The sequence below is a fragment of the Talaromyces rugulosus genome, chromosome II (genome assembly GCF_013368755.1).
Source record: "Talaromyces rugulosus chromosome II, complete sequence".
In the NCBI taxonomy this organism is placed as follows: Eukaryota; Fungi; Ascomycota; class Eurotiomycetes; order Eurotiales; family Trichocomaceae; genus Talaromyces; species Talaromyces rugulosus.
The window spans coordinates 2,020,070-2,042,874 of NC_049562.1; the positions used below are offsets into that span (position 1 = coordinate 2,020,070).

The 22,805-nt window shown below is 48.2% G+C and overlaps 9 protein-coding genes across 9 annotated transcripts; 5 read left to right on the plus strand and 4 right to left on the minus strand.

Moving 5' to 3' along the window:
• Window positions 1-323: 323 nt before the first annotated feature.
• On the plus strand, window positions 324-1,678 carry TRUGW13939_03174 (uncharacterized protein; the record flags this gene model as incomplete). Its single annotated transcript, XM_035486359.1, has 4 exons — window positions 324-548; window positions 621-664; window positions 786-1,410; window positions 1,481-1,678. 4 exons carry the CDS (start codon window positions 324-326, stop codon window positions 1,676-1,678), a joined length of 1,092 nt encoding a protein of 363 aa, XP_035342252.1.
• On the minus strand, window positions 778-1,080 carry TRUGW13939_03175 (uncharacterized protein; the record flags this gene model as incomplete). Its single annotated transcript, XM_035486360.1, has 1 exon — window positions 778-1,080. One exon carries the CDS (start codon window positions 1,078-1,080, stop codon window positions 778-780), a length of 303 nt encoding a protein of 100 aa, XP_035342253.1.
• A 1,214-nt stretch (window positions 1,679-2,892) lies between the features above and the next one.
• TRUGW13939_03176 (uncharacterized protein) lies at window positions 2,893-8,765 on the minus strand (the record flags this gene model as incomplete). Its single annotated transcript, XM_035486361.1, has 11 exons — window positions 2,893-3,167; window positions 3,238-5,625; window positions 5,682-6,105; window positions 6,163-6,492; window positions 6,554-6,710; window positions 7,130-7,864; window positions 8,067-8,134; window positions 8,182-8,270; window positions 8,321-8,335; window positions 8,397-8,509; window positions 8,572-8,765. Coding segments are annotated over 11 exons (4,788 nt in total), but the record flags the coding sequence as incomplete, so codon positions are not given.
• Window positions 8,766-9,613: 848 nt separating this feature from the next.
• On the minus strand, window positions 9,614-10,486 carry TRUGW13939_03177 (uncharacterized protein; the record flags this gene model as incomplete). Its single annotated transcript, XM_035486362.1, has 2 exons — window positions 9,614-10,244; window positions 10,308-10,486. 2 exons carry the CDS (start codon window positions 10,484-10,486, stop codon window positions 9,614-9,616), a joined length of 810 nt encoding a protein of 269 aa, XP_035342255.1.
• Window positions 10,487-10,785: 299 nt separating this feature from the next.
• TRUGW13939_03178 (uncharacterized protein) lies at window positions 10,786-12,099 on the plus strand (the record flags this gene model as incomplete). The annotated part of the gene is made up of 2 exons (XM_035486363.1): window positions 10,786-10,935; window positions 10,987-12,099. 2 exons carry the CDS (start codon window positions 10,786-10,788, stop codon window positions 12,097-12,099), a joined length of 1,263 nt encoding a protein of 420 aa, XP_035342256.1.
• Window positions 12,100-12,961: 862 nt separating this feature from the next.
• TRUGW13939_03179 (uncharacterized protein) lies at window positions 12,962-15,709 on the plus strand (the record flags this gene model as incomplete). Its single annotated transcript, XM_035486364.1, has 6 exons — window positions 12,962-12,984; window positions 13,056-13,184; window positions 13,264-13,512; window positions 13,564-14,055; window positions 14,306-14,383; window positions 14,440-15,709. 6 exons carry the CDS (start codon window positions 12,962-12,964, stop codon window positions 15,707-15,709), a joined length of 2,241 nt encoding a protein of 746 aa, XP_035342257.1.
• Window positions 15,710-16,796: 1,087 nt separating this feature from the next.
• TRUGW13939_03180 (uncharacterized protein) lies at window positions 16,797-17,737 on the plus strand (the record flags this gene model as incomplete). The annotated part of the gene is made up of 2 exons (XM_035486365.1): window positions 16,797-17,165; window positions 17,237-17,737. The coding sequence occupies 2 exons, from the start codon at window positions 16,797-16,799 to the stop codon at window positions 17,735-17,737; spliced, it is 870 nt and encodes a 289-aa protein (XP_035342258.1).
• Window positions 17,738-18,216: 479 nt separating this feature from the next.
• TRUGW13939_03181 (uncharacterized protein) lies at window positions 18,217-19,154 on the minus strand (the record flags this gene model as incomplete). The annotated part of the gene is made up of 2 exons (XM_035486366.1): window positions 18,217-18,991; window positions 19,045-19,154. 2 exons carry the CDS (start codon window positions 19,152-19,154, stop codon window positions 18,217-18,219), a joined length of 885 nt encoding a protein of 294 aa, XP_035342259.1.
• Window positions 19,155-19,508: 354 nt separating this feature from the next.
• On the plus strand, window positions 19,509-22,540 carry TRUGW13939_03182 (uncharacterized protein; the record flags this gene model as incomplete). The annotated part of the gene is made up of 6 exons (XM_035486367.1): window positions 19,509-19,630; window positions 19,681-19,720; window positions 19,819-20,288; window positions 20,352-20,885; window positions 21,357-21,367; window positions 21,729-22,540. Coding segments are annotated over 6 exons (1,989 nt in total), but the record flags the coding sequence as incomplete, so codon positions are not given.
• Between the last annotated feature and the right edge of the window lie 265 nt (window positions 22,541-22,805).

Consider the following 22,805-nt stretch of genomic DNA (forward strand, 5'->3'; position numbering starts at 1 on the left):
CGTTATTTTTTTTTTTTCACATATTCTGTTGACCAGTCCAAACGAGGCAGTTTCTAGAGTAGATTTACGTCGCCGGTGATTGGCTGGTTCCGTAAAAACTGTACTATGATTGGATAGATCTAGTGGGGCCTTCAGCGGCTTCTTTTTCCTCGCGCAAATCGCTTCATCGTCCTTGCAACAAGCATCGTCGCCCGCGCTGGCGACAAAAACCATGGCCCGCATATTATTACACGGCGCAGGCCAGTTGACCCTGTCGACATGCGACACCTAGCGAGCTGTGGTGGTTCCTGCGTCTAGTTTTTTCGTGGCACCGATCTCGCCGAATGACGACTAGTTCGCTCGCGCTCACCACCAAGGTCCCCATCCCAGATCGCTTTCTCCGTCAGTCTCGGCAACCCCTCAGTCCTGGGCCGGTCTGTCGCTTTGCCCTGGATCTTCCTCATGTTAATAATATTGTCTTTGTGCCTATCTTTTGCTGCGGTCGACACCGCTCCCTTGATGCTGTGGTAGCCGCCTTGAGACCCCCGCCGCTGTCTGCACATACGCTGGTCAGTGAAGATTGTCTTGTTAAGCAGGAGTTAGCGCTGTTGGTTTTCGTACTGACTGAGACATGATTATAGTCCTGCATTTTTCGCCGCACTTCACCAACGTACAACTTTTACAGGTTTGACCGAGTGACCTTGAACCACCATTGCCGCCGCGCAAATTACATACAATAGTGGCGCATTCCGTTTGCTTTGATCCTGGCCATAGAAATCCACTATGGCTTCTCGAGATCTAGACAGTTTCTGCCTGGGCTGTCATTGGGATGCTTTCGACGATTCCTCTACGAAGATGCCACTGCTGCCACCAGATCAGTGGCATTGTGATGAAGCTGAACACAACGGCGACACGAATTGCATTGTGGACGAAGCATGCTGCACAAATGACGCTTGCTCCTTCAACTGCTCCTCTGTTTGCGATGGCTTCGTCGACTGCGAGATCTCCTCCACCGTATGTTCTGACACTCATTGCGAGGACGCGCACTGCGAAAGTACTGGGTCTGCATGCTTCGATAAGAGTTGTTTTGGCGACGGCCATGATATCAACCAGAGCATCACCGATCTATTCCATGATGCAAATCTGCAATGGGATGCCTCGATGTTCCTGTCTTCTGATGTTAACCAGCAGACTCACACCCCTACTGAATCTCATTTAATGAACCCGTCAATTGCTACCAATGAGCAATGCAGCACGGATGTCCAGCCTCCTCCTTCCCAATTTCATGGCTCTACTTATAATTCGCATCACAGTCACTCGTGCCATCAAGCGTCTAACGACTGCATGGGCCTATGGGGGCCTGACGCTTCTTCTCACGCAGACTTATGCCATCTCGACATGTATAACATGCTCGGTACTTCATCCATGTTTGTGCAGAATAACAACCACACAATACCAACCCCGCCCTCTGACGTCCCAAAACCACCTTGTTTTCAAACAGATGGAGACCTTTCTTGTTCGGACGCGGGCTTCCAACATCTGGGTTGCTACCTCAGGAATTCAGGAGATACTGGATTACAACAGTTCTCAAAAACGCAATCGCATAGTCGCGTTCATCGTCATCTCCACAGCCAGTCACATCACAGAGTCTCTCATTACTCTCGGCATGCGTCCCGACGAAGCGCCAGTGTTCATTTAATGGCAACCCCTATCGAGAGTCCACCCTCTCTAGATAGGACGCCATCTACCTTGGCGAGCCCAATCACAAAATCGGTCCTTGATGATGACGAGCCTTATGTATGTCGTTGGAACCATGGGGCCTGTGGGTCAATATTCTCAACATCCGGGGAACTCCAACAACACCTCCTCGCAGAGCATACGAATCCAATTTGTGGGAAAAAGGGCAATGGTTATTATTGCTGCTGGGAAGGCTGCCACCGTCCAGATGAACCATTTTCTCAAAAGTCGAAGCTCCAGGGACATTTCCTGACTCACAGCAACTGTATGAGACTCTAGTCCTCTTTTCTTGTCTAACAGCCTATGACTAATACTCGGAATAGATAAAAACTTTAGCTGCTCAGTGTGCGGTAAAGCATTTGCAAGGCAAGCGACTCTCGAACGCCACGAGCGAAGTCACCGGGGCGACAAGCCTTTTAAATGTAAAGTTTGCGGCAAATCGTTCACCGACAGTAGTGAGCTCAAAACCCATTCGCGAACTCACACTGGCGAAAAGCCATTTAAATGTACATTTCCGGGTTGCAATTTCCAGACTGGCGACGTATGTTTCTTCCCATCCACCTTTACACTATGTTTATTTTTACTGACATTTCTCCCTGGGCCAGTCGTCGAATATGTCTAGCCATAAGCTAACTCATAATGGACGTAAACATAAATGCAACTTTCCTGGCTGCACAAAAAGCTTTACACGTCCCGGTATGTATATCCCTCTTCTCCCCTTTTTTTTTCTCTCTTTTCGGTCTTCTAGTTTATATATGACTAACATGTTGCCCAAATTTAGACCAATTAAAGCGTCACCTCAAAACAACACACAGAATTGAAACTTCCCACAGCGATCCATCACTATCTTTACTATCACCTGTAGAGACAGTGTGCTGAACCGGACAGCCTTAGAAAATTAATGTTGGCCTATTTCCATTCTCTGATTCTATAATGATGTTTCTTTTTTTTGTTTACGAACGATTTGGTTTGAAATATATACCCTTATGTGATGATCGAAAACCACGATAAAAACTTCTGGGATATGAAAAGACCACGACTCAAATGATCTAATTATCTAGTCAATGAAAATGACGGGATGCCCTTATATTAACGTCGATGCTTGTATTAATACTCTGGTAGAGAGATTTCATGGCTGATCACTCTCACGAATAAAAATAAAAAGTAATTAAATATCTAAACAACGTTATATCTACCACTAGCAGGTGCCCTGGCCTCGCTATCTGCTGCTGCAATGGTGCCTTCTCTCAACAGACGCATGAGCTCGCGCATGGCATTCGTAACAACCAATTCCGTATCTCCTTCGACCAGAATATACAGTTTCGGGTTCTCGTTGGGTCCAGGTTCTTTGCCTGCCGCATAGTAGTTTCCTTTTGTTGTGATGGACGTTCCGGTAGCTTCGAGGATTTTGGCAACGTTTGTGCGGTTCGTGACGGCCCAACGAGCTTTCTCTGTGAAAATCATTAATATTTGTACAAACGTGGATTAAGTAATGAAATTGAACCAAAGGAAAAAACTTACGAGGAAAGTCATTGATCTCAAGGGTCGCGTGAAAGGCACCGGCATCAGGACCTTTATTGTCAATCGGGACACCCGTTCTCATCACGCCGGCACGGTTCAGTCGAGCATGGATATCGGCAACAGCTGAGCCAACCTTGTCCAAAGGATCACCCGAGGTTTTCGTAGCAGGCTTCTCAGTCCTGTGCACCGTGATTTTGCCGTCCAAGTCGATTCCTTTGGGAACACCAGGGATGGGAGCGGCCGCTGACTGGACAGACGATGCAGCCTTGGAAAACAGGTCTTCACCTTTCTTTTCCTTCGTCTCTTCACGCTCTTCTTCTTCACCTTCATCGCCGGTACGATATGTTTTCCGTTCGCGATTTCGTGCCGCATCACGTTCCTGGTCAAGGCGTTCCAAACCCTTACCACCGAAGCCAGCTACCAAGGCTTTCTCTTTACCGGCCTTGACCTTTTCCAAGAACAAGTCGACTAGTTTCTGCACAGGTTCCGGGATCGATTGACCGCTTTGTCTAAGAGCCTTGGCAATTTCAACAGCGTATCGCTCTTGGTCTTCGGTTATGAAAGTCACTGCCGTTCCGGTGTTACCAGCACGCCCGGTTCGGCCAGCACGATGCACATAGTCTTCCAAATGGTTTGGCGCATCAAAATTGACGACTAGCTTCAGCTGTTTGACGTCTAACCCGCGAGCAGCAACCGAAGTAGCAATAAGAACAGGAAATATGCCGGCTTTGAAATCCTCGATAGTCGAATCACGATCGATCTGATCTTTGCCACCGTGAATAGACATGCATGGATAGCCCTTGCGCATCAGTTCGCGCAATAAACTATCGGCGGACTCCTGTCGTTCCACAAAGATGAGGGTCCTCGCATCTTCGTTGGCCTCATCAGAGTACATGTTTCCAAGAAGCTCTAGTAGCCGTAGGAACTTGGTATCTTCATTTCGGACCTCAACAATCTGAGTAATCTCCGGTGCAACCACGCTCTTTCCACCAACAATGATCTCGACAGGTTGGGTCAAGGTTTTTCGAGCCAGTGCCTCCATGTTACGGGGGAAAGTGGCGGAAAACAGAACGGTTTGACGAGTAGGTCGGATATTTGCCATGATTTTCATAACTTGTGGCTCAAACCCCATATCAAACATACGGTCTGCCTCGTCAAGAACGACATACGTGACTCGGCGTAAATTAGTCACGCGTCCTGCGTTCGCAGCTAGAAGATCGATCATTCTTCCAGGGGTACAGACGACAATCTCCGCTCCTCGTTTTAACTCTGCGATCTGGTCCTTGATTGGGGCGCCGCCGTAAGCGCATACAGCGCGAAGATTCAATGCTTTCAGGAAGGGCTTGCAGTCTTTATGAATCTGTGTCGCCAGTTCTCTTGTTGGCGTCATTATGATGCTAATAGGGCCTTCCATATTGTCCAGAGGACGCTGGTCCTTGATATGACGGAACATGGGTAAGAGAAAGGCCACTGTTTTTCCAGAGCCTGTCTTGGCAACACCAATAACGTCTCTACCAGACATTATGGAAGGAAGAGCTTGACTCTGAATAGAAGTTGGGTTTTCATACCCGAGCTTGCGAATGACATCTTGTGTCTGCACACCTAGTCCACACTGAGACCATTTGAGGATCGGCTTGGGTAAGTCGACTCCACGGACTTTGATATCATCCAGCTCTAATCGCAAGCTAGATACTTCTTCCTCCGTCATCTGTGCCATATCGAGAGGTTCGGTGTAAAAGCTCTTGCGGAATGGCTCATATTCAGCTTTTACGTGATCAATCTTTGGAATGTCCTTCTTCTTTTTAGCCTTATTTGCGATTGCCAAAAACTCATCTGCATCACCCTCGCCGACGGCGGAAATGTCGATGTCGTTCTCGTCACCGAAAATAGCCTGTGGCTGCTGTTGTTTAGATTTAGTGAACTTCAAGCCATTTGTTCTCTTAGCAGGAGCAGTTTCCGCCAAACCAGACATGAACGCGTCCAAAGGATCAATTTCCTCCTCCTCCTCTTCCTTTGTAACGCCGTTCACGTAGACATCCTTGGCGATATCAGCCATTTCAATGTCACCATTAGGCTCCGCACTGGTAGCTGGCTGCTCGGTTTGGAGGCGTGCTTCACGTTTCTCGGCTGCTACTCGAGCGGCGGCAGCATTTTCTTCTTCGGTGCCAATTTCCATATCGACGTCAGAGTCATCCTCTTCAACCGCTGGTTCGAGAGCGTCATTTTTTGTGTCTTCAAGCGGAGGACTGGGCAGTTTCTCTAGCTTTTTGCGGGTCGACTCTTCTTCGCCGAAAACCAGAGCTCGCTTCGTAGACGCTTTTTCACCTTCGACGGCTGCTTTAGATCCTAGTCCGAACTTGCCGACATTCCCGCTTGCTTTTAATGGAGCTGTTGAAACCCGAGTATTAGTATTTGTATATGATATTATTTTGGAGATAACTTACCGGATGTCTTGCTGCCAGCGACTGCAGGTTTGTTAGCCTCAACTATACTAGCAGGTCTAGCAGAATCAGGTACAGCAACGTCATTTCCAAGCGGAGTTGGCCCGGACGCTGCGACACTAGCTTTCTTCGCAATAACCTTTGGATCAAACTTCCCAGCATATCCAGCCGGTTGAGTGGCTTCGGGTGTTGTACTCTGGGTCTGCGTAGCAGGCGATTGAGGAGACGAAGTAGCCGGCAGAATCCCTGATTTTTTGTCCATCGCAGTCAGGATATTACGAGCGCCACCGGCTGTAGCGAGCTCACGCTGCTTGCGCTCACGTTCGGCGGCCTGTTTTTGTTTCCATGCTTCCAGCTTAGCAAGCCGTTCAGCTTTCTTCTCTTCGTCGGTCTGGGTAGCGGGGGCTGGAGTTGGCGCTTTTGAGCCCTGTATACTCATGTAAGCCTGACTGCAACTGTATCCCAAACGAGGAACCACACGTACCTCTCGGGATTTTGCGTCCAAATTTTTAGACAATGCACGATCTCGGCTATCTCGCCTAGGCTTCCGCCTGGAGTCAGTAGAATCGTCTCTGCGCCTTCGCGGTCGATCGCGGGAGTCATCTCGCCTGCTTCGATTGTCTCTGTCCCGGCTCCTACGCCGATAACTTCGATCATCGTCACGGTCTCCAGAGCGCCTGCGATCGCGCGAGCGCTCTCGCTTGGATGGTCTATAGTTGTCTTCGTCGCGGTAGTCATCACGATCGCGTCTGTCTAACGATCGATCTCGTCGCCGATAACCGTCTCGGTCGCGTTCACGGTCCCGATAACGTCTCTGTGAAATTCTCAAATTAGAAAAAAAAAAGAACTATCCATAAAGATGGCACGAAGCTTACATTCGGGCTGCGCGATCGACGATATGTCCTCCCATCGTCATGTTTGCTTCGCTCGTATCGATCCTCATCTCTGCGGCTTCGTTTCGACGAAGAATATGTGCTGCCTACAGGTGATGGTGAGCGCGTATCCCCGCGGCGAGCCATTGTTGCAGGCCAACTAATGTGTGAGTATTACTTCGGAAGCTCCAACCGTTTTTTTCTTTCTGTTCTATTCGAGGGTATTCCCTTGAGTTGTAGATCAAAGCTTTGAAGTAGCAGCTCTAGTGACTTTGAGCTGCACGAAGGTGGTTGTGGGAAGTCGCAAGAGCCTCAAGGCAAAAGAAATGCGTGGCGACCTCGATCGGGACATGTCACGTGCTTGTTTTTGCACGGGCCATGCGGGAAAATATACTTCTACTCATGGACCAATCAGAATGCTTTCAGCGAACCGTCAAATATAGCTTATTAATAATTCAGGCATTGCCATGAGCCTGAACTGTCTCTATTGACAGAAGCTAATGCTAAAATTGGTGACAAATTTTAGCCCTACACGATCAAGCCTTCCAGCGCAGCAATTGTAGCGAATGCTCAGGAAACTCGTGATCGCTTTGCCCATCCCAAGTGCTCTCTTCAATGCCAACCTCTTGTTTTCCCTTCATATTCGTAGCAGCAACATCGGATCCTGTGACAGTAAAGACACTGACCGGGCCACTGACACCTTGTATACCGGCCTTGAAGCTCTTGCTCTCATGAACATTAACCACAACGAGATTGACATAGTCATCTTCATCTAAAACAGCACTAGCATCCAACCAGGGCGTATCTTTAGCTGCCCGCAGCCACACAGGCGACGTTTCTCCCTCGTAAACACCAGATGACACGTGAGTAGCAATTGTCCAGCCTCGCATATATTTGGAGAAAAGAAGCAATGGCCACCAAGTCGTTTGCTTGATAATACCTTCTTTGGTTGTCATGAGGGGAGAGATGACATTTACACTTTGAGCGATACACGCCATGCCCAGATCACGGCTCTTTCGAACAAATACATTTAAATAGATCCCCACCGCTAATGCATCGGACAAGGTGTAGGTCTCTTCAGCGCCAAATCTGCCCTCGGCTCGGATGGGGTCCCATACATTCCATTCATCGAAACAAATTGTAGGACGCGGCTCATCGGGAGATACGCCATTTTCAATACGGGCGAGGTCGATCAACGAAGAGGCGATTTCGATAGCTCGCTCCGCTGCCAAAGGTGCTGTAGCATTTGACAAATGATCCGGAGATGCGGTGTACATGTGTATGCTATGCATATCAATCAAAGGCGTGGGGTTGCTATTCAAAGTTACCCTAGTGGGTTTGAGGCATTCTTTGAGCGTATAGTAATCCCAGGAAGTTGTGCCGGTCTCGCCGCAAAGAACAAGAATTAGGTTGGGGTCGAGTAATTTAAGAGCTGCTGTCAAGGTAAGTAGAGAGTCTCGGAGAAGCAGTACTCAGAAGCTTGCCTTTGGCCCATTGGTATGCTTTATGGGCATACGCTTCCTTGGTGGTTTGCTCAACTTGCCAGGGGCCGTATGTTTCATTTCCGAGGGCCCAGTATTTGACCTTATCTGTCTTAGCTGGAAACCATGAAACCAGGATTGAATACTTACATTGTACGGTTCTTCACGGCCATTTTTCCTACGGAGATTCGCATAGTACGTGTTTCCGGTACCATTGCAGTATTCCACCCAGGCCATTGCTAGAAGGGTTAAAATATAATCGGCTTTGGGAGTTAATAGAACATCGTACCTTCGTCAAGGGTCCCTATGGTTCGAAATCAGACTAAATTTTCCGCATCAATCTTGTCTCGATAGAAATACCGTACCTGTTCCAAAATTGAAGCAAAAATATGGCTCCGTTCCTAGTACCTCGCACCATTTCAGGAACTCGTCTGTGCCGAAATGATTTGTCTCCGTTCCTAACCACGCCAACTCCGGTCTATACCATTTTTCACAAGGTCAATATTTGTGTTGTAACTATTAACATATTTTCAAAAATACCTTGCCGGTCTTTGGTCCTTTGGACCGACACCATCCAACCAGTGGTAAGTGGCCACGAAATTTCCGCCGGGGTATCGAACGACAGGGATATTGAGCTCCTTCAAAGCAGCAAGGACGTCCTTTCGAAAGCCATTCTCATCCGACAACGTGTTTTCGGGATCGTAAATGCCTCCATAAATGCATCTTCCCATATGTCTGGAACCACAGTGTTAGGCAAGATAGTTAGTTTCTGAGGATTTGTGTTTTGTTTCCCACTCTGTGAACCCTGAGTAGATATTGGGGTTGATTTTGGAAAGCCGGGCTTTAGGATTCACGACTATAATAGGCGTTTCGCTTTCTGAAATCTTTGTGAAAGTTGTCATCTTGATTGATGTACGGGTTGAGAAGTAAATAAAGAAGATAACGATTTTATCGAAGGATGCCGAAACAAATCTATGTTTATTACCACTTGTATACCAATCTTTCAAAAACCCGAATGCAAATGAAAAATTAAAGACATGGTACCTCACTATGCCTTGAGCATATTGCTAAAAATGTTGAAGCGGGGTGATTTTATCCAGGTCCGGCTTCAAAGACATGACTGGCGGATAATTTGCGAGACAGTTGTAGCTAGACCCTTCTTTTTATTTAACCCCGATTGGCAGATTGTTAATCGAAGTTAGATACAGGCAGATTTTCCGTGGATGATAGGGACCACCCCCACATGGACACGATGACTTTAAGCCATCCATGGCAATGGGGATAATTTCCGGCGGGACATTCATGCACGTGTATCACATAGATAGACATCATATCATATGGGCACGTAAGTATTTCCAACTACTAACAACCCGTTGACAGATGGACACCGATTGGACAAGACATGTATTCAAAAATCAACTAATAGTACAGCGCTATTGTTTGTCACTCTTAACGGATGATGATAGACTCTTCTCACACCGTGCAGAAGCAAATGCTGTCCACTCCTTTTTAATTATTCAGTGTGTGCTAGACAGCATGCTAATACTTGGTAGGCAAATATATTCAAAAATCTGCATTTTTCTCAATCAGAGTCATCATCTGACCCATACGCTACCAAACCCAGGGACGATGCAGGCTGTGTTTTCTGCGGGGGTTCCTCGTGTTTCGGTGCGGGCTTTTTCTCCATGGCTTCACTTTCTTTTTTGCTGTCGGTTTCAGTAGTGGTAGTTCCTTCCGCCCTTTTGGATAGTGGCAGATCTGCCTTTGTCGATGAGATTGTGGCTAGAGTGTTTCCTTTCTTTACTGTCTCGTCCGTGGCCTTGGGTGCTACCTCAGCAGCAACATCCTCCCCAGCAGACGACTTGCGAGCCTTGGTGGGGAACAAGAGGTCCTTCTTATTACGCTTTCGTTTCTTTCCGGATCTAGCCCATTGCTCCTCTTCAACCGGAGATTTGACACTGCCACCAGGGCCAGGCTTTTCGCTAGATGGATCATCCAGCAAAGACCGTTCGACTTCCTCGCGCTGACGGTGGAACTCGGCCAGTTGCTCGGCAGTTTCCTTCTTCACCGCGGCCTCTTGGGCGCGAGTAGACTCCAATACAGAGTCGAGAAACTCGACTTCATCCTCATCCAGAGACCGAAACTGGTTTTTCAGCCGGATTGATTCTTCAAATGCGTCTTGCTTGGCCACTACTCGCGGCAACGGCATCACCCTATCACGTTAGCCTAGAAACCAACCGGTAAAATCAATCATGTTCTTAACCTGCAGCATTGACTTTGGATGCTTACTCTTGTTCTGCTGCAAGACCTCGTACAGGCTCTTCCCGCCATCCTGATTGCCAAGCTCGGCCTTTTGGCGCCTTTCTTCTTCGAGCTCGTGCTGTACGCGACGCCACTCATCGTCGCGCTCGACTGGCTCGTCCAAGGTGCCTCCGGAGACAAAACCGGACGACATTGTTGCAGGGGTCCAAATGTTGTGTGTGTATGTATAATGATGCAGACTCCAGAAACCGAGGCCAAAACGCAATCGGAAAGTGTAGACTGATGCGCATCTTCTGATTGGACATCACACCCGCAGCAGCCCCACCATAGTTAGACCAGCTTCGTTGCTTCTAGCGCCAACCTCCTATTAGTATTCTTCTTCTTCTTCTTCTTCTTATCACATTGATGAAACAATGCTAGGTTCTTATCTGTGCAGATTTTGCTTCTACAACTTCTGACCATGATTTTCCTCTACCCGGTATAGTATAGACCATGAAACGTGTGCAATCACCCGGTCTGAGTGGCGGTGATGAGCGACCGGCCAAAGTACAACATCGAGGGAGTTCCCTTAGGAGGGCGCAAGAAGAACCGACCAAAACAAAACAATTGCCCTTGTCATTTCCTCCCAATTCTGATAGTCTGGTAGGTTGCAATTGCTCTCTCACGGCATTGAAATGACTGATTGAATCTTAGAACATCGTCAATTCGGGTTTGCGTTTCATCCCGTATCTGAGTGCAGAACGTTCTCTCAGAGTCTTTAACTGGATACCGGCGCCATCAGAGAACCGCAAGACTTATCATATAAGCCAACTAGTATCGAAAATATCGCCATCGCTGTTGGTCTCAACCGATTGTGGGCAGACTCTCTGGGCCCGGGACGCAACGTCATCCGCATACAATGCTGTCAACTACGATAGAATTCTCGAGAGCAAAGGCTGCTTTATGCGGCAATCCTCCGCTGGTCCAATCCCCTACGACATTGCCCTCTGCGAGCGACTTTTTGAACGGATCAAACCTTCCAAAGGCACATTGTTCGACGATATGTACAGCCGAGACTTTGATAGTGCATTGCAAAATCGATCGAAAGCGCATCATCTACAACCCCTCTTAATACCATCCGCCGAGAATCAATTTATCCGGGGGGAAACAAGGCTGAAGGATGTGACTGGTGGATATAACGATCCGTGGGTCAAGACAGACCCAATATATGGCCCAATACCGCAACCAAGCCACACACGAGGCTTGAAAGGCTCGGCCTTCTCATGGCTCCAACTGCGGAAACTTGGAATCAAAATCAAGTCAAATAATAAGAAGTCGCTGTACACAGTGCGAGAGGAAATGTACTTCCCGTACTTGACGGCAGAAATCAAATGCGAAAAGCAGGCTCTGGAGCTTGCTGATCGGCAGAACATGCACAGCATGTGTATTGCGCTCCGGGCTGTGGTGTCCCTGGCCAAAGAAGCCCGTAGCGTAGGGTTATGCACTGTGCATCAAAGGCTCCTTGGGTTCTCGATATCACACGACCATGAGGGCTTTCGAATCTACGGCTATTATCCCGAGATTGAAGACGGCGAAGCGTCGTTTTTCCGCTGGCCTGTTGCACAACTCACCATGCGGACAAAGGAGGACAGGTGGGCGTGTTATCGTTTCGTAGTGAATCTTGATCGTGAATTTCTACCTATCCATACCGACCGATTGAAGTATTTATTAGCTATGGTTTATACGGATAGCGACGATATTTCTGACTACCTCGAGGAATCGGCCGATCTCCGGTCTTATGGCCGTAAAGTTGATCTTTATTGTTGATAATTTAGACGAAAGGTGGCATTGGCGAGATCCCGGGCAATAAACGAGTCGTACACTCACTCCTCTTGATGTATATAGAAATGCCTAGAATGACATTGTCCTTTTTAGGTATAGGTCCATCTTTATGTCCGATTATCCGACCATCGATTCAGTTAATTAGCCGCTCTATGCCAGCACTACGTACGGAGTAGAGGCCCAGGTTGAGTGCGTAGGGGGCTAATTCTTATTAGTTTTATTACTAAAACAGTCTCTCATTACAAATACGTACTACGTAGTATAAACCTATTAATAATTGTATTTTTATAGTAGAACAGGGACGGCTGGCAGAATTTGGCGGTGACGTCAACGCGGGCAGGTCAAGCCGCAGACAAGCTTTCTCGACTCGACTTGTTCGCTTCTTTCCATTTCCAATGCGCAGGCGACATCTGGATCAGTCGATGATCTGCAGGGACTACCTCGCTATGTCGGGTTAAAGTATGTCATGGTATATAACCAGGGTGGATATTGTTATGGAGAACAGACTACTCTTCGCGAGCCCTCGGTTAAATTCGTCGACTCTACTTATCCTGCGATGACGTGACAGGCTGCACAGCTCCGATTTTTGGCGCCTCTAAATATGCACTCGTGAAGTACGTACTGCGAGTTTTGGAGGAACTCCACTTGAACCCGTCAATTCGCCGCCGTACGCAAGCTATAGCAACTCGATAGTTTCGTAGCTGCATGTGCCCCACGATGCTCCCCTCCTTGATAAGAGGCGCCTCCTCCCCTCTTGCGCGCCGTCTTCCAGCCTCTACACACGCACCTACTTTGTTCCAAATTCCTCAATTGTGCAGTCACCGCTCCAGTTTTCCAGTATCGCAAAATGTCTGACTTGCAACATACCAAGTACGTGAATCCAAAACACTTCAACTTCTCAAAAGCCCCCTGAGAGTCGCGACTGACATTGAGGCACGCAGAAAAACTTTCACCCTCAACACGGGCGACAAGATCCCAGCTGTCGGTCTGGGAACTTGGCAATCCAAGCCCAATGAGGTCCGCGAAGCAGTAAAAGCCGCTTTGCTCGCTGGCTACCGTCACATCGACACGTGAGTACATGAGTACATGGTTTAAGCCGACACGCTTTTTAGATGATGAACATGCGCTTACCTCTTTTTCATACTTCAGCGCTCTCGCTTATTCCAACGAAAAGGAAGTCGGAGACGGAATCAAAGACTCGGGTGTCCCTCGCGAACAGATTTGGATCACCACCAAGCTTGACAACACATGGCACCACCGTGTTCAGGACGGCATCAACTCGTCTCTGGCCTCGCTGGGTGTTGACTATGTCGACCTCTACCTCGTGCACTGGCCCTCATCGACAGACCCGAACGACAAGAAGAAACACTTGCCGGATTGGGATTTTATCAAGACATGGTGAGTACTAATGGGCGATACCTCGCTACACCTTTGACTAACAAATAACAGGGAAGAGGTTCAGAAGCTGCCTGCCACTGGCAAGGTGCGCAACATTGGAGTGTCCAACTTCGGCATCAAGAACCTGGAAATCCTCCTGAACGCTCCTACCACCAAGATCGTTCCTGCTGTCAACCAGATTGAGTTGCATCCCAACAACCCATCGCCCAAGCTGGTTGCGTACAACACATCCAAGGGTATTCACAGCACTGGATACTCCTGCCTGGGCTCAACAAACTCCCCTCTGTACAAGGACCCAACGCTCCTGCAGATTGCCGAGAAGAAGGGCAAGACTCCCCAACAGGTCTTGCTCGTCTGGGGTCTGCAGAAGGGATGGAGTGTCATTCCAAAGTCAGTCAGCAAGGAGCGTATTGAGAAGAACTACCAGCTCGACGGCTGGGACCTTACGCCCGAGGAACTCGAGCAATTGAGCAACCTGAAGGACCGCTTCAAGGTGTGCGGTGACGACTGGTTGCCGGTCAAGGTGTTCTTTGGCGACGATGAGTAAGGAAGAGTTTTAACTGTGTATATAAATACTAGCGACGTAAAAAGAAGCCTGCAACCTATTTTGATACTTCCAAAGTAAATATTTAGGCGCCTGTGATTGGCGGGGAGGATTTCTCGGACTCCGTGGCGAAATCGGGTTAGACCGGATGCACCGCCACAGCTGTCGTCCCCTCATAGATTAGGCATCGTCCATCGTCATCCATCTCTCTTCGTTATCAAACCCATATCTTCATCTACATTATCTCAGTTTTGCGAGATTCATCGACGTAGTCATGCCGCCGTCAAGCGGGCACTTGCTGCTCCCCAAACTCTGGAGAGCCGCGAGGTAAGTTGATCCCCGCCTGTTCTTGATCCGGACCCATCCTTATCTCACGTCAACAGGTTCGCCTACGAGAAGACGGCCAGGGCTATAAAAGCCAAGTTTCCAGACCCTTCTCAACAACTTCCTGCACGCCTTCAACCAGCATATGCACACATCTCTTCTCGCCAGCCTATCAATCGAGCCGCGGCAATCCGACAGGCCCGAAGCCGCCAGTTCTCTACACGAGCAGGCGGCTACATCGGATCGTTCGTGCGACAAGCCCCTCGCCTTTCGAAGGATACCTCTCGTATTGGCCAAATCGTCGGCCGCCTTACCACTCGCTCGCCGTTCACTTCGACGCTCCGCCCTAACTTGACTGGCGGCACTCTCGGCCGTACCGCGGGTGGCTATACCGTTGGAGCAGGACGACTTGGTGGCGCAAGATACTTTTCTCACGGGCCAGCTGCTCCTGCGCAGGTCATCAGTAATGTCTCCGTCGCCATGCGTGGCTTCTGGCTGTCAGGCCAGAAAGCTCGATTCGACGGAATCGACCCCCATACCGGCGAGAAGCGCTTCAAAACCGTGACTGTTCTTCAAGACAAGGCACAGCGCCGAATGTCAGAGGCTCCACGTAACTCCCTGGGCTCCTATATTGATTTCCAGCTGTCTCCCACAATCACTGCGTTAGGCAATGGCAAGACTGAGGGTATAAACTCCGACGGCCTCATGGAAATGCTGTCCGTCGATTTCGCACGTGCCCTTAAGGATTTTGCCGCTGTTCTGAACGACCTCAAACGCCTTGGAACGCTAGGTGATCTCGCCGTGTCGCTGGAAAACAAATCTACTCTTCGTGTACGCTTTCCCGGCTGCGATGCTGAACAAGTAGAGCGGCTGTGCGACGAAGTCGGTGTTGAGCGAGGGCGCATCTTCCAGGATGAAGACTTTGAAGATCAGAATGGTACAGAGCTCGCTCTGCTGTTCCCATTTGCCCCTAGCGTGGCTCCTTCGCCAGAATATGAGCTCTTTACGATCCACGAGAACCCTAAACATCCTACTCAAGATGATTTGGATTGGCGACTCATGATGTCAGGTCAAGGCTCGCCAAAGGACTCCAACAACACGAATCATATCAGTTTTGAAGACATTGGGATTTTTGAGAGCAATCCGTGGATTTCGTCCTCATCGGGATATTCTAGCGTTGGGATTAGCGAGCTTGGAGATCGCGCATACTTTGCCGAAGTCTCTGAACCCAGTATTGGGAACCGCAATTCTTCGGATTATGAAGGAGTCCAGGGAATCTACAAGTTCTTGGAACAGTGCGACAACGCTGCAAACTACTCTCGTTTTTGATACCTTGATACCAGCTTCGACAGCCTTTCTTTTCCTTTTCTCTTTCTTCCATTTGACAAGTCACTTTCATTCTTGATGAGTAATAGTGTCTAGCATGCAATCGGTCTTAAAGACATTATTGGCAGTGAGAAGTGACCACCTTCACAAACCACTATCTAGAATGAACATAGGCTGTTTGCTGTCTTTTCCTTTGTATATAAGCATTGCCAAGTTTTTTATATGCCAGCCTACCATGGCCCAACAACCAATCTCCTCTTTATAAGACAATATTATTTTCACATTATTTATTTTAGTAAATAAAAAAACAAATGTAGCTGTTATAGACTTAGTAGTATTGTTTACCAGGAACGCATTCCATAGGCGGTGAGTGAATTCTGCCAGCAGAGCTGTGCAGTCCTTCACCGCCTTGCCCCGCACTGGCTGCACTGGAGATATCGCCAATGGCAGCCATGAGATAAATCTTGCTGATGTGATATCATAAAATTACCTCCTTTCCCCCCTCTCTGTCTCCCCTAGCCCTAGACCTGTCTTTTTGTGTCACCCAAAGGATCTAATCCGCCCCAACCGAAGGACAACGCCTTGGCCTGCATCCAGTCTGCTGCTACTGCGGCCCAAAAGAGACGACAGAAAAATAAAGATATCGTGGGAATCTGCAGCCACAAGTCCTCACCAGGCCGGTCGCACTTGGTCATTCGACAAGTGGACGGCTATAGACGAGAGACCATTCACACATCCAAGACGGATTCATTGCACTAGCACATCATCATGGAGGACTTCAACAGTGAGACTGACAGCGACTACACCAGTTACTGGAGAGACTGGGTAAGTAGACAACCATACATTATTCACTGCTTTGTTCCTCTTTTATGTCATAATACATGTGCTACCCACTGCCTTCCCTTTGTTTGTGTTTGTGTTTGTGGAAACTGCCCAGATTGGCAGGTGTCAGCCTGAGCCATTCCGTTTGCACTGGTTGCCCCAGGCCTCCCATTATCGGTGGCCATGGATGGAACTTTCACCTCATTTCTCCTACTTCACCTCTCTCTTGTCATTACTTTGCCACACCTCGTTTGCAAAACCCTTCGAGATGCCTCGTCGCTCCTCTCCCAGTGCCCCCTGGCATATCCCCGAGGATATTCGCTCTCTTTCTCTTGCGTTCCGCCCTCGTGAAGAGCCCAAGCTTACGTCCAACTGTCCTTTTATCCCGCAGTTCATCTCGTCTCGTGGCAATGAGTACTTTTGCGAGATCGATGAGGAATACCTCACTGATCGGTTCAACTTGACCGGGCTCAACACCGAGGTCCAGTACTATCAGTACGCGCTTGACCTGATCACCGACGTGTTTGACCTTGATGCCGACGATGACCTTCGCGAGCAAATCGAGAAATCCGCTCGTCACCTTTACGGCCTCGTTCATGCTCGTTACATTGTGACTACCCGTGGACTGGCAAAGATGGTGTGTATTTGCTTTCTCTATCTGCGTTTCCTTGGGCTTTCCTGTTTATTAACCATATCCTTTTGCTACAGCTCGACAAGTACAAGAAAGGCGACTTTGGAAAATGTCCTCGTGTCTTGTGTGATCAACACCCACTCCTTCCAATGGGACAGGCCGACTTGCCTAACCAGAAGACCGTCAAGCTGTACTGTGCCAAGTGCGAGGACATTTACAATCCCAAATCTTCTCGCCATGCATCCATTGATGGCGCTTATTTCGGCTCTTCCTTCCACAACATCTTGTTCCAGGTCTATCCCGCTCTCGTGCCAGAGAAAAGCGTGCGTAGATATGAGCCTCGCGTCTATGGCTTTAAATTGCATGCTACTGCGGCCTTGGCCCGTTGGCAAGATTCTCGTCGTGACGATATGAGAGAACGACTCAACGCCGCCAATATCGATGCATCTTTCGTCGAAGACAGCGAAGAGGAGGAATACGAATTCGAGGACGATAACGACGATGACGACAAGACCGAGGTGGTCAAGGAAGCCGTAACTGGAGATCAAGCTCCCGCACGCATGGATGTGGGTGTCTAAAGGCTGCTTTTCCTTCTTGCGGCTCGCTTCCAAATCCCTCGACTTGGGAGTCTGACGAAATCGTATTCGGTTCGATTCCTCTTCACCGAAGACTAGCATATAACGGCGTTCACAGCGGACCAAAATGGAAATGTTACTGGCGTTTTGCATCATATCCCTTATCTTTCGAGCCACATGGCTGTATTATCGAGATTCCTTAGAGTAAAAGCGGTGAGAAATGTGATGCGACAGGATCTCTCTAGAATTTCATGGGCGGCGGTTTCTTTCTTTTATTTTTTTTTCCTTCCTTTTTTTATTTATGTGTAGATTCTTCGGTTCCTACAATGGCTCGACTTGCAAATGGAATGGTGTACAGAATCCATAGTTGAAGATGCAAGGACTTTCAAGGCGCTTTCATCAAGTCTCAATTTCGTTTACCTTAGACCAGGACAGCTCATACAATAAAATTTCTCCCCAATATGTACTTAATTCCATCAGCTTTACTTGCCAACTAGACTCTCTATCGCAGCTATAATGGTCCTCGCGAGTTCTTGGCCCTTGCTCCACACATCATCATGATCTTCCAAAAGATCGTCGAGGAAGATAATTTTTCTTTCAGAATGTACACTTTCCCACGTATTAAGAGTTTCCTGCATAGCCAGTCCCTGGGGAGGGTTAATGAGTGAGTCATTCCTTGAACTCGCTACGACAGCCACTTGACCCGTTGACCACCCAGAGGCCACCCCGTCCGAGTCAATCGCGCTAGCTGGGCTTACTTGGTCCCAAACTTCCTCGTTGTCGCCATAGGCTCCTTTTATGAACGCCCCAACTGATTCGTACTGCTTGAAATCGTCTCGTAAAAGTCGGAGATCGTAAATCCCACAAACACCAACAATGGCTATGGGTTTTGGTATTCTTGTTGTGCTAAGAGTTTCTCCATTCACTCTGTCCATGACTGTTTGAAACGCTAGAGTGGCTCCGCAGCTGTGTCCGATGAGAATATATTTCTCTCCGAAAGCATACTTGTCTTGCAGAAACTTGAGCGCGGCTTGCACATCCTGCAAGTGATCTGGGTGCTTCGCAGCCCGGAGTTGACTCTCTGGGGTGTCATTCGAGTCCTGAGGAAAATTTGGGTGTGGGCTCAAGCGATAGTCTATCGAAGCAAAAGCAGCTACATGGCCTTGCACGAGAGAATGTTGCCGCAAAACCGCTTCTGTGTACTTGAACGAGTCCGCAAGAATAGTGGGGTCTCGCCAGGCGCCACCATGGATGTATCTATTCATGTACTTGAGTATATTGACATTCCTCGGACTGGCTAGAAAACATACATTACCCAGTAACGGTCGTCTTTCGTCTGAGCAGGCGCCCCAGATATTCCCGAAACATGAAGCCGCTGCAGTTCATGTGGGCCGTAGGAAAAGGTCTCGCTTGCGGACATACTGAGAGGACAGTAAAAAAATACCAGAATTACCCAGAATTTCCCAGCTCTGTAACAATTGCAAATAAATCCAACTGGACAGAAAAGTGAGGGTGAAGTAGAGATAGAGAGCGCCTTCCATAATCGTCGCGTACCGCACTAAACCCTTTTCAGACAAAGACAGGCAATTGCCTCGCGAACTCTTTATTGACGCGTTCAAGCCTGTCTATTTTCTGTTCTATTCTTATTTCTACGACAACAACTAATTAAGTTCCCTGCTATCTCTCTGACTTGTAGTCCCATTTTCTCATTTTCGTGCCCGCCGCATTGCTGCATAGAGTCGCTTGGCGCGCTAAGCCCCTTTTGGCCTTAGGCGGTCAAATTATCGCCATGTCCACACAAATCGGAGCCGGTAGTGTCGACGGTGACAGAGTCCCAGCACGCAACGACCCTTGGCTCAACTTCGCTTCGTCTGCTGTACAGAACAATATGGCCGAGTACGTACGATGAATATGCGCTTCTGACATGCCGACTAATAATGAAACAGGAAAGATATCCCCCTCGCGGCCGTTCAGGTCGAGGCCCTGGTACGCAGAAAAAAATCTCCTACCCCTCGTTGTCGCGGCTTCTGGCCCCGTCGATACGTACGAAATGCGCTGCAAATGCTAACAAGCTGGGAAAAAAGGTCGTTATGAAAGTTATAAAACACAGCTCGCAAAGTTTCCCTACCGTTGCAACCGGTTCTCTCGTCGGTATGGACGTTGGCAACACCCTGGAGGTCACAAACACATTCCCGTTCCCCGTCATCGAAGTGCCTCCTGAGTCCCACGTCGACAACGCGACTCCAAACGCTGCCGCTGCTGCTCCCCGGGCAAAGGCGAACGCTGTATACCAGGCCGAAATGATCCGCATGCTTCGTGAAGTCAACATCGATGCTCAGAATATCGGATGGTACACCAGTGCGAACATGGGCAACTTCATCAACTTGAACGTTATCGAGAACCAGTTTTTCTACCAGAAAGAACTCAACGAGAGAACTGTTGCGCTTGTCCACGACATCAGCCGCAGCTCTCAGGGAACCCTGAGCCTACGTGCATTCCGCCTTTCCCCGCAGTTTATGAATGCTTTCAAGGAGAACAAATTCACTTCAGAGCAGTATGTGCTTTCTCATCTACTTTCGACAAAACTTTGTATCAATTACTAACTATGTTTGAATAGACTTCAAAAGTCTGGCTTCCGCTACCAAGATATCTTTGTTGAGCTGCCTGTCCAGATCCACAACTCTCACCTCCTCACATCCTTCCTTCACCAATTGCCTACTCCCCTCCCGTCCGAGCCGTTGGAGCTCCCGGCATCTCTGGCGGCACTCAACAACGGCCCAATCGCCCAGTCGAATACCCTCACCCCTAACTTTGACAACTTGTCCTTGAGCATCGATCCGTTCTTGGAAAAGAACTGCGATTTGCTTTTGGATGCCATCGAAACCCATCACACAGAGAACAACAACTTCCAATACTACCAAAGATCGCTTGCCCGTGAGCAACAAAAGATTGCCACCTGGCAAGCCAAGCGCAAGGCCGAGAACATGAGCCGCACGACCCTCAAGCAGCCTTTGTTGCCTGAAGATGAGTGGCAACGGCTCTTCAAGCTTCCTCAGGAGCCCAGCCGATTGGAGAGCATGCTCAACACCAGGCAAGTCGAGCAGTACTCTCACCAAGTCGACGGCTTTGTGTCTTCGACGACCGGCAAAATGTTCGCTGTCAAGGGCAACCTTCTGCCTGGCGAAGTTAATGAATAGAGTACTTTTTCTTCTTTTTATTCTTCACTGTTTCATGAAATTTTCTTTTCTTTACTTTACTTTGCTTTATTTTGTCAGTGAGGGTCAATTCTTATGGGCATTTGCATGACTCTATGGCGTAGGAAGGGGAAAATATGTATCTGTGGCTGTCCATATCTGACTCCTAGACCTAATGACTATTAGATTTGGAGACAACACTTTATCAAAAAATAAATAAAAATAACCGTAAGACATTATCTGTCCCTGAATGAATTGGCTGCAGTGTGCTGTTTGTTCCAGATCTTATCAGATCCGATCAAGCCAATTCCCCACCAGGGCCCACTCGCATACCTATGATCTCATCGTCAATATCCTCTCGCAGGTCTTCCAAAGCAACAACAAATAAAAACAGCATCGTTTCGATGCAATGTATAACAGCAACACAGATATCTGGCTCGTACGTATAACCAATCATTCGCCTCTTTTTATAGCCCTTTGAGCTAACATATGAATTCGGAATGTAACATGCACAGGCTGGAGCAATAGCTGCTTTCACAGTGGACTTTATAGTCTATCCTCTCGACACACTTAAGACACGAATCCAGTCTCCTCAATATACGCAGCTCTATACAGATGTGGCTACCGGCATGATTCGGCGTGGCGTGCTTTTTAGAGGCTTGTATCAGGGAATATGGAGTGTCGTTATAGCTACTATACCGTCATGTAAAACTACCCTTCCTCGTTATTCTCTTTTTTTTCCCTCCTTCTCAATACTTAGATTATATGCTGAAAATTTTCTAACGGTACAACTTTCACAGCCGGAGCATTCTTCACAACCTACGAAGGGATCAAATACACACTCAACACAGGTGCAAAATTGTCTAGCAACCCCGAGCAAAACCTGCTACCATTCAGTCACTCCTTTCCAACACCGGTCGTGAACGGTATTGCCTCGTCTACCGCAGAATGCGTATCTTGCTTCATTCTCACGCCAGCCGAGACCTTGAAGCAGAATGCGCAAATGGTGACCATAGCCAACCACCACGACTCCGATAATATTAATAATAACAGTAATAGCACGCAAAGAATAACAGCAAAGGGAAGAAAAGCCAATGCAACAATGCATGCTATATCCCAGTTCCGTAGCCATCCCGCGCAACTGTGGCGTGGCTATGGTGCTCTTGTGGCCAGGAATCTGCCTTTTACTGCTATGCATTTCCCGCTTTTTGAGCATATGCGAGAGAGAATCACAGTTCGGTGGGGAAAGCGGCAAGGAAATTTAGGAATGGGAACTATTTTTGAAAGAGCAGTCATCACGGCTGTCAGTGCCGGAGTCTCCGGGGGAATTGCCGCAACGGTTACAACGCCAATTGACGTGGTCAAGACGAGGGTTATGCTTGCAGCAGGGAAAGATAATGATTTGCCAAAGACCGCGTCTGGTAAGTCGTCCAGTAGTTTGGCTGTTGGGCGCCAGATTTACCTCAAGGAAGGCTTAAAAGGTCTCTTCAAGGGCGGGGTGCTAAGGGGAGGCTGGACTGCGTTGGGGATAGGTCTATACCTCAGTGTATACGAGAGCGGGAGAATGTATCTTGAGAAAAGGAGGGAGCATAATATAGAAGACACGAGTTGATATATGATAGCGCGAACACGTCAAAGAGGGCATGGGAGAAGTTGTTATTTTACTAGTTGGGTGGTCATTTACAATTTCAATTTCAACCAATTGACAGAAACACAGATCGTTCAATTTGCTCGTAATAAACTAGAGTAGCACAAGGTATAATACCCTCCTCAAATACATTTAAACACAATATCGTTAACAGGGCAATAGATGGCTGCATAAATAGGCCACATATTATCTGACAATATTGTGTACAGAAATCTAAGCGTCTCTTATC